Source organism: Pygoscelis adeliae, unplaced genomic scaffold (assembly GCF_000699105.1).
Source record: "Pygoscelis adeliae isolate BGI_AS28 unplaced genomic scaffold, ASM69910v1 Scaffold208, whole genome shotgun sequence".
Lineage (NCBI taxonomy): Eukaryota > Metazoa > Chordata > Aves > Sphenisciformes > Spheniscidae > Pygoscelis > Pygoscelis adeliae.
Window position 1 is genome coordinate 735493 of NW_008825290.1, and position 10329 is coordinate 745821.

Genomic DNA, 10329 nt, shown 5'->3' on the forward strand with positions numbered 1-10329 from the left:
TTTTCATTTCAAAAGGAATTTGCTGTTTCCAAACTGGACAAATAGAGCAGCTTAATAAAAACTCACAATGAATGGCCTGTACATGAGCAAAGCCCTCAGGAATTTAACTAGCAGCAAGCAACTCTTACATTTTCCTGTGCAGCAGAAAACAGCTAAAAATAAAACACTGTAATTTCCAAAAGAAGCAGCAGCAAAGGAGGGAAAGATAGAAGGAAAGGAAAATAACATCCTTAAAAAAAAAAAAAAAGAGACAAAAAGGAAGAAGCACCCCCCCTCCCCTGACCCAAAAAGAACTTCATTCTCAAATCATGTTTAAAGGACATGGGACACTCAGACATGGTGGTATCAAGTAACAGCATTGACTGTTCTGTGGAGACAAATAAATTATCACTAGAAATATAGTGAGCAAAGTGCTGTCATCGGCTGTTGTAGGATGGCTGGGCGGGAAGGGGAAAGCAGGACTAATCAGTTCACGGAGCGGATGGAGCGGTTGCTTCGTGGGAACCGATGCACCTTGACATGTTTGGACAAGTGGTCACTTCGAGCAAACTTCTTCTCGCAGACGGGACACTGATAGGGTTTCACCCCCGAGTGGGAGCGCCTGTGCCGGGACAGCTCATCTGACCTGGAGAACCTGCAAGAGAAGAGAAGCCTTTTCAGATAAATGTTTTTTTACATTGCTAAGTCTCTCACAGCGGAAAAAAAGTCCCCTCAGGCCACTGGGAGACTCCGCTTGCAGCAAAGCCTGAACACGTGAACTGAAAGGGACACACAAAAGGGCCAGCCTGGTCCTAACCGGCCATCAGCAGCAGTGATGGAAACACAGAATTATCAACCTCATCCCATGTCAACTCTGGACTCAGAGCAATGCATGGAGGCAACGTTTGTGCCAGCCTTGCCCTAAACCCAATGACATGGGTACAGCTCAACAAAAACAGCACTGCTCTTGATACCTCTGCCAGTCCCCTTCAAAGCCTGTCCCGCAACCTCTCTCCTGCGAACCCAAGCATGGACCCTTCTCGAGCAGAGATAACAACCAACGTCCTGCAGGTGAGGTCCGCTCCAAGCTCCCACTGACACAAGTACAACGGACATCCAGTAATTGCTCCTAGTTTGAGATGGACCACCGATAACAGCCAGACATAGCTACCCAGAAGCTACATGGCTTATCAGATCTAGCTGAAAACTTGGCTTTTGTATGTGCTCCTGCAGGCTAAATAAAGAGTCATTAACATCTCAGTACCAGAGATGCTCAACATCGTAACAGCTGAAATCCAGGTGGGCCCCAATGGCCATTAGCATAGTTATTTCATGGGTAAATTGAAATCAAGATTGAGCCTTTAATTACCAAAATTGTCTCCCAGAGTCATTTCAATTTTAGATATTCCCCACCTTCCATCTCCACAGAAAAATCCCCAAATAGCCACTGTGAATCCCACAGGCTTTACTGAACTCAAATCAGCTAATCCTTCGGTCTTAACAGCAGGGCTGGCTCTATTTCCAGCTTGGACATGACTGGGAGCCACAGGGTTAATTAATAATGTCACACTAAAACAGCCCTGTCCAGATGGGTACAAAAAATTTGCTGCCTGACAAAGGGCAATTAAGTGGTTTGTTGCCAGAGCAGTAACAAAGAGCTGCACAGAAAGAGAGCTTGCAAGAAATGGTATCAGCTGTTTATTTACAATAAATAAATGAAGTCATGGCCACTAGCTAAATAAATGGGGGAAAGAACATGTAGAAAAATGTGCCCTTCTGGAGCAAAATATCACATCACCAACAGAGTGAATACGCTATTTTTATGAAAGGGGGAAAACAGGACCACTGGGCTCCTATGAATAAGTCCTTCTTGCAAGAAAAATAAGTTTCCACATAAAGGTTTTAATTAGCTCTCATCTCCCGCCACCAGTTGAGGAACAGGGCGCAGGCGCTGGGAAAGCTGGGAATGGTTTCTTTAGTTCCTGCAGCTCCTCAGCCTGATGATGCTACTCAGAGAGTGTTCAGCCAGCACAAAGCAGACACAGATACTTGCCGTCGGTAAGGTAGGGTATGGACACATCTCTCCCAGGGGCATTTCTAGGGGAGATTCCTTCACCCGTTCTCTTGCTTTTCTCCCTTTCCTTGCTTCGGTATCCCCATGGTGAGAGTCAAATTCACCATTAAGAGCAACAGGCAGATGCCCGAACGGAGCCATCAACCTGTTCCTTGTCTGGGACATATCTTCTTTATAAAGGCTATGACAGAGGTTTCTCTTCACCCCTAGTACTTGCACATTTGCTTTCTCTAGCATCCCTGCTCCTTCCAGCCATGGCTTCCCAAAACCACAGTCTGGACCTGGGAGCAGCAGGGCCAGGGATTTCTCCTGAGTCCTTAGCAGTGAGCTAGTCCCAGTGCTGCATCCCTGGAGGGATGCTCTTATAGAGCTACAGACGAGTGGGACTAAGCATCTTTCTGGAGAGGGCAGGATGTTGCCTGTGCAGACCGCCTCAGCGGGACTCAGTGCTGGACAAGGAATGGACCTGTTGGCAGTGGTGGCAACCACGTCCAGAGTAAAGAGGGAACAGAGAGGGAAAAGCACCTTTGCAAAGAGCCGTCCTCTTATCGGTTTATCACTCAAAGGAGTAAAACCAGATGTGGCCGGGTTGCCTTGTCCCATGTCCTTGGCCATTAAGGTCACCATCCGCAACAGAAGTGCAGTAGCACATGGCTAGTCCTGCACAAGAGCTCCGCTAGTGCATTTTGATGGGAATTGCATGGATGGTGGGGGAGAAAGAGGCGCATGTCAGGAATGAGCAGCTCCACTCATACCCTGGGAGCTCGGATGAGTTCATCTGATAAAAATACACTCTGCTTCATAACGATGTCCTTAGCTGAAGAGGCAGGAATGTTGCAATACTGTTCCCCAGCAGTCACGGAAAGATCAACTTACAGAGCCCACAGAAATAAACTTCGAGCTGTCGGTGTGTTTACAAAAAAACAACGCAAAGGTTAGGACAAGGAAGCCAGGAGGATCTGGTGGCCTGGCTCTGCAGTGAAATGATATTTGCAGCACGTTCTGGCACTGAGATCATCCCAAGAAAACTGCACATAATCCCCAGTGGAATGCCAAATTCAAACAAAAAAAAGCACCTCCAAGGAACACCTCACTATCCCAAGTCCTGCCATTTTCAGAAGGATTCCTCCTTCAAAAGAAAGGTGGAGGGATCCGGGCAATCCCACAGCAACTGGAAGAGTTTCCTTCATCCTTCCATCTGGTGGGACCCCAAAGGACCTGTAACTACATCTCCCTTGAAGACAAATCCTAGAGCTCCCTGATATGTAGGATGTGTCCTGTGTCTCCTGGCCATACGAGGACATTGCTATGTGGTTCACAGGGCAAGAAAGGTCAATAGCTTCAGCCTGATACTCCATGGTCCCTACCACAGCCACCAGCCATTGAGACTGACTCAGGCTGTACCTCTCCTCCGCAGTGGAGGGGGAGGCTCTAGATTCATCCTGCCCATCCCCAAAGCACAACTATGGTAAACCAGTGCTGCTCCTGCGCACCTGCAAACCCCTTTGCACAGCACCAGCAAAAAAGGCCAATGCAAGATGCCTGCCCTGCCCTGTCTCACGCGCGGTCCTTTCCACGCTCACCCGGTCCCATACACGTTCCCAGCCACATGCATTACAAGCCTTTAAACCCTCCCTACCAAAGCAGGCAGAGTTTGTCTTGCACACTGTTACCTGCAGAGCCGGCTGTGGGGAAGTGCCTCCAGCCAGAAGATGCAGCAGGGCATTTAAACGTGATTGCCTAATCCCCCGGGCCTTACAACAACTGCAGCTTTGTATGCCGCTGTGCCAGGGGAGGGAAAGCAAGAGCTTCTCCTGCTCCACGCCATAACACGGCTGCTGGGGACTGGCCCATGCTACAGCTCAGCTTTTTGGTCAGGGCTGTCTCAGGAGCAGCGCTAACCAGAGGTTGCTGTGTGCCAAAGGTATAAGCTGGCATGACACGGATCAGTGCACCGACCGGTACAGCGGGGTATTGAACGCAACGGGTCACCAGCCACTTATGAACGCCTCTCTGCAGCCTGCCGAAAACAGCTCTTGCCCTGTGCCAAGGAAGTGCACAAGCAAGCAGGGTTCAGCCTCCTCCAGGGAGGTGCTTGGGGCTCTCCTACCGTCCTAGGGGTTAGCAAAAGGGTTTGCTGTGTGCACACCCCTACCTTGGTGCATTTAAAGCATGCAACTTCACCGTAGCAGGCTGCCCAGAGAGCTGGGAAAGCTTTAAACCCCAACAGCTCAGCCACGCTGTGCTAGGCAACACTTTGTTTTGTTTTCAAAATTACTATCTTCAGTGAGGTCAGACCTTAAGTGTCTTCGGTGAAAAAATAAATACGCAAGCACAAGAATGCAGGGAAAGGGGGTGGAAAGCAGAGCCCAGCAGTGTTTTAGTGCTTAAATTCATTTGAGATGATATAAAACTAAGAACAGAGTCCAGATGCATTTGACTTCAGTCATGTGAGATCACAGCTCTCGCTGAACTTCTGGAAAAGGTAAACATGCTTTATTGATGAAAGGGGACTGAGTAATTCAGTGCTCAGCTGGGTCTGGCCCTTGATGTGGGAGCAGCGCGTAGGGGATGTGCAGCAATCTCAGGCCGGTGCTAAGTATTGTTGTGAACGCAGGAAGCAGCTACCCAAGCGCTGCCTCTCCTGCTGGCTATAAACCTCCCTGCTCTGAGCAGAGCCCTTCCAAAGTTTGGGGGTGTTGGGGACTGGCGTACCAGCCTGGGCCATGAAATGCAAGAAGACAAACGGCAATAGAGAGTTTGAAAAGCCCTTCCAGCAGCTGTTTGTGGACAAGACGCATGTTCCTCATAGCTAAGGTGGTTAATTTCTCATCCCTGTTGGGCTCCTCATCTTTAAAAAGTTGTGGCTGGCTGAGAGTGAAAGTTCAGGGTCTCCTGGTTGTGGGAGCTGCACTTCTCTTGGCCCACCTTACACCTACATCCTGCTTTTGATCCACACTATTCGCTGTAATGCTGGGAGAAGGCAGGCACCCTGGTGTAAATTCAATCTCCATGCCTTACCACTTAATATTTTTCCTAGATGTTCCCCTTGGTTTTGCAGCCTGGGAAATACCAGCTCTGTAATAAGACAGAGCCGGAGAAGGTCACCCACAGGCAACACTTCAGGCTCCTGATCTTGAGCCCCAAAAGTCATTGGAAGCATTGGTATAAATCTCAGCATGGATCAGACAAACCCTCACGTGCCACATGCATTTGTCACAAAAATGAGAGTTTTGCTCACATCCCAGCACAAGGAAAGCCAACGTGACACCCAAAAGCACATTCACAGGCAGGAGGCACATCTGCTGCCTGTGCACACGTACTCTGGCAACCAGATAAAAAGGAGTGAGTGCCTCTACTGCAAGTCAGGAGCAAACCAGCCTGCAGCTTATGGGACCCATCAGCTAAATAACATGGCTTTAATTTCAGTGCATCCTGAGCAGCGAGCCACTGAGTCCAGCTCATGAGAAGTACCACCAGTACAAAAGGAAAGAAAAGCACCACCAGCTTGTAGAGGCACCATAAACTGTAACAGGAAAGGAAATCAGCAAAGAAGTCAATTGCATTGATCTCCTCAGTCCCGCCAAGAGGCAAACTTCAAACTGGTCCAGTTGGGAAGCAGAGGATTCAGCCCCATTCTGACCTTTTCCCTCAAACCAATCCAGCCATCTCTAACTGCTGCATGTCTCACATACTTGCATTTTTACACAACCCTCTCCTGTTACTTTTTACCTCGTCTGTTCCCCATGATCACAACCCATTTCCTCATTAGACATTGCTCACTGAAGCTCTGCAGGATATTCTTTGAAAGAAATCCGGTTTAATTTAATACAAGGGAGTTAAGATTTTGTTTTCTCCCATCATAATTTGTGGTGCTGTATATTAACTCTTGCCAGCAGGCAGGCTAGTAATATAGCTAATTGGAAAGGGGGAGGAAGGCTTACGTCAAAGTTTCTTTAAAATAAAAAGTTGATTTTTTTTTTTAAACAAAGTTTTAATTTTTCAACTAGTATTAAAAATAAAAAATAAAAAAAAGTCAAGAGATACCCTCTGCAAAATGTTTTTCTCAATCAAACCTGCAATCTTTCTTTCATTCAAGCAATGCTTAACTCCACCTCAGCCTTCTGGTTATGTTGTTACATCTGACAGCTTTTTGCAACTTCGAGTGGCACCCACGCATTTCTCTGAATCAACGCAGAGAATAAAACCCAGAGCGTGCCAGAGTGTCACTGCCAGCATTTCCAGGAGTGGGATGGAGTGCATTTTCAATGAAGCTGCACAGAATACTGCTCCTCTAAACCACACTCGCTTATCACAGCCCTTCAGTGATCGTGTTTAGCCCCATGCAGTTGGAGCCGCAGACAGCCACGCACAGTGATTCTGCCCTAAACCATCCAGTTCACTTACAGCCCTCAGCTGGTACCAGCCAAGCATCTGCTGCAGCTGGTGTGTTGCAACCAGACCAATGTGAATACAAGGTATTGCCTGCCATAACAAGCTTAATCTGACCCTCTTGGAATGAAACACAAATTACAATGGACTACTTTTTTTTTTTTAAGACACTTAAACAGCTGGTGCCAGCAGGTGATGCTCTGCTATTTCATTTATGAAAGCCCCTAGATTACCTAACAGGAAGAACAAGGTCTTAATTCTCAAACCAACCGAAAAAGTTTTGGGAACAGAAACAGTTTCTAAATTAGAGTGCAAACCTACTTGCTCTGCAAGTTAGGTCAAGTGAGCAAAAAGGGGAAGGGGAATAGGACAGCGCTGCACCCTGATACTAACCTCCATCCGCAACCCGGCCACGTGCATGCAAAAGGCTTTTCTCCTGTATGCCTCCTCAGGTGGGCTTTCAAATGGCTGCTTTTCGTGTACATCTTGGTACAACCAGGAAAAGAACATTTGTGCATTTTAATGAGTTCTGCTGCAGGGTTCTTTTGAAATTTCTGACCCATGATGATTCCCGTCTGACCCTGGATCATGCCTCCTGGCCCAATTGGCTTGGCGGCGATGGGGACGGGAGCAATGCGGACAAATTTAGAGGACAAGTTCAAATTGGACGACTGAACTATCTGAGGCACAAGGGCAAATGTCTGTCCTTGGATGTTGACTAGGAGCTGTGCAATTTTAATGTTGTCTTGTGCTGGTCCTTGGGAACTGGGGCTCGTGTTGGACTCCTGTTTGATCTGTACAGGCTGAATTTGGAGCATAACCGGTATCCCATTCTCCAGGGACATTCCTCCATTTGAAGCTTGGCCACTTTCCGTTGAGCTGCTCAACTGTTCATTTTTACTCTCTTTTAAACTAGCGCCGGGTAACATATGGTCTTTTTGCTGTAGCGAAGCAACAGAAACTTGGCTGCAAGCTCTCAAGTCCTTGGTCTCACTTTTAGGTCTTTCTTTGAGCTCCAACTCCATGTTCTCCTCCAGAAATTCCTCAATTTCCTCAAGCGTGGGCTGAAATGGTCCTGAGTCTTCCATATCCACGGCAAATTCAGGCAACCTAAAGTACTCCTCTTTCACTATCGGTTGAAGTCTCCTTTTGTCCCACCATGACGCAGCGGTGTTCCCCAAAGATGCCTGGGACAATAAGTAGTCTAAGATACTGTCCTGACTTTCTGCACTGGACGTGCTTCCATAGCTGGAGCTGAGAACCTGGGAGTCAGGGCTGGAACAAGAACAAAAGCTGGAGGAGTCGCTGTCATCTTCCGACAGGGGAGAAGGTAGCATTTGGTAGGACCTCACCCCTGCTGTCATGTCCCCAAAGTATCCAAGAGAAGATCTTGTAGATGAAAAGGATTCATCAGTAGGCAGCAAGTGATCCACCATTCCTGGGCGATCTCTTATGGATATCCCAACAGCATATACCAGGCGGCAAAAGTTCAGGTGAGAGCCTGAGTGGAGGAAAACAAAACAGCAACAGTCAGAAGTTGGTTTAATAATTTATCTCCATGAACTAAAGCTCGTAAAGCCCTCTATCTCACAGGAAAGTCCAAAGCATCCAGTCTCACTGAGTACACATGCTGCTACACGCTTTGATATGTCTGTACCACCCCCTAAGGACTGTCAGGGCCAAAGCATTTTGCAGGATTGCACCACGTATTTGCAAAAGAATTCTTTCAGAAATCATTTCCCAACTGTGTGCACTCTAGATTTACAGCTCCCTTCCAGAATATTACTGGCAAGAGAAAATAAATTATGGGCTTTCACCTAACAGTGAAACCTAGAGCCAAAGAAGGGAATGGGGAGAAAAAAATAAAGTGTTGAAATTTTTACCACCCCAAAAAACGAATAAAAAAGTTTATTGCTGGTGGCCATAAAACGCAAATCCTTTCCTTATCTTGTAGCTTTCCACCAACCTTATTTTTAACTTCCTCGATTCCACAAATATAGGCTAATCAGCATAATGCAAGGATCAGTCTGTCAGGAGCCAAAAATATTTACTGTGCTTCAGCATTTACTAGGCGGATTTTCCCCTCCAGATGTAATGAATCAGTGTGCCAACGTCATCATCACCTGCACTGCCCTTAATAAGGCTGGCACTGCACTGAGCTAATTACCATGTCCTGGCAAGCCAGCTGGTGGCTGGTTTCACCTCATCACTCCATACTCCTCTGTCTCCCGGTACGGAGGTCGAAGTGATCTGAACCTCGTGCCAAATGCTAAACTGGGAGGGCTTGTACAGACCCCCGGCATCTCAATCTGCCGTGACCCACGGTGGGCAGCCGCGCTCCCAGTTTCCCCCCCGTGTCGAGGTGGCGAGCAGGCAGCATCCTGCAAGCCCCTACTCACGTGAGCCATAATCCCGCTGCAACCCCACAGAGGCACAAGGGCAAAATCCATCCTTCCTAGTGCAGCCCACCGCAACGCTCGCCAACAGCAGCGACCGTCCTGCGCTTTCCCAGTTAAGCCAAGCAAACTTCCTAGAAAGGCTTCTGGGGAGGGGAAGGCAGGAGGGACATCTACGTATTTGTTTTCTTCCCCCCCCACCCCCCGAGGAAAAAAAAATAAATTGCTTACGGACAGAGACTATGCCTCTTAGAGAGCAAACAGAGAGGCCTCCGGACAGAGCGAACACTGGCCCTCAGTCATTTGCTCAAGGTGACTGATTGAAAACAGAGCTGTATATGTGCATAATAAAACAACTCTTTCTGTGGAAGGTATGTGGACTGCAGAGATAGAAGTCATTTGATCAGCCTATGAGGTTTTGTGTGTGTGTGAATTAGGAGGCATGTGACCCAGCACGAAGGAAATGCCAGTCAATCTTGTTACACGCTGTCATTTTCCACAGGCTCTGCCGCTGCGCTTTGGATGCTTTGCCATGAATAGTCAATAGCTCCCAGTTTTGTGCAGGGAAGGGGATGGTTGTTATTGCTATTGCAGAGCATCCTTGACGCCTGATCTCCACAATTTGCCCTGTCTTTGCCTTCGCTGGAGAAAAATCAAAAGGTGTCTATGTGCTCCGTGCTGCAGCGAACACAGCGTGAGATGTTTTACACAACACCCTTAAAGAGCTCCATCCCATTGGCAGCGTCTATTAATATTTCACAGGAAACGGGGGGGGGGAAACATATTTCTTAAAGATACAGCTTCCTCCTTCATACGCACATGGAGGAAATAGGGGCAGGTTGAAAGAAAGACTTAAAAGTAAGATTGCACATTTTCCTGGTATGTATGGCCTGTCAGCCAGCTATGCCTCTGAACCGATAATGAAATACCCACATGTGCCAAACATGAGGAAGTTCAAACAGAGGTTAGTGGCTCTGTTTTGTGACCTTAGCCTATAATCATTTCTTATAGTAAAAGTGAAGAGTCAGAAGAGCCAAACTATTTCTAACACACGGGACTGACTTTTTTTTTTTTCTTTTAAATCTTGCGTTGATGGAAAGTTCTTCCAGCAGAAGTCCCAGAGCTGAGCTATTCCTAGTTTTGAAACAGAAAACACAATCTGCTTCTGAGAAGTTTGTATTGGCTTCCAGTAAGAATTCACCCAAGCAGCTTGTTTCTATCTTGCACCAAAACCCGATGACTGCCTTGTGAAATATGGGGCAGAAAGGAGGACTTGCCCTCAGATGGTTTCTGATCCTCCCTCCTATGTCTGCATTGTTCCAGCTTGAACTTCTGAAGAATGGTGCCGTGAGTGAAATCTGGACTGCAACGTGTTGTTTGTTGGGTTTTTTTTCCTAAGAAAAGCTGGCGTGCTCTGCGTGCGGGGAAAAGAGCCTGCACCAAAAGCAGTTGGTAAGGTTCTTTTTTTTAAAAAAAAAAAAGTTTGAG

The 10329-nt window shown here is 47.3% G+C and overlaps 1 protein-coding gene across 1 annotated transcript; it reads right to left on the reverse strand.

The window, feature by feature from the left end:
* Positions 1–205: 205 nt before the first annotated feature.
* On the reverse strand, positions 206–9156 carry KLF15 (Kruppel-like factor 15). Its single transcript, XM_009329927.1, has 3 exons — positions 9073–9156; positions 6839–7946; positions 206–634 (listed from the first exon to the last, which is right to left on the reverse strand). Exons 2-3 carry the CDS (start codon positions 7879–7881, stop codon positions 466–468), a joined length of 1212 nt encoding a protein of 403 aa, XP_009328202.1. The 5' UTR covers positions 7882–7946; positions 9073–9156; the 3' UTR covers positions 206–465.
* Between the last annotated feature and the right edge of the window lie 1173 nt (positions 9157–10329).

Bases quoted from the DNA above. Each gene is read 5' to 3' on its own strand.
- KLF15 (XM_009329927.1), bottom strand. From the start codon at position 7,881: ATGGTGGATCACTTGCTGCCTACTGATGAATCCTTTTCATCTACAAGA. The intron at 635-6,838 runs GTTAGTATCAGG...CTTCTCTTGCAG, and splicing joins TGGCCGGGTTGCGGATGGAG to GTTCTCCAGGTCAGATGAGC.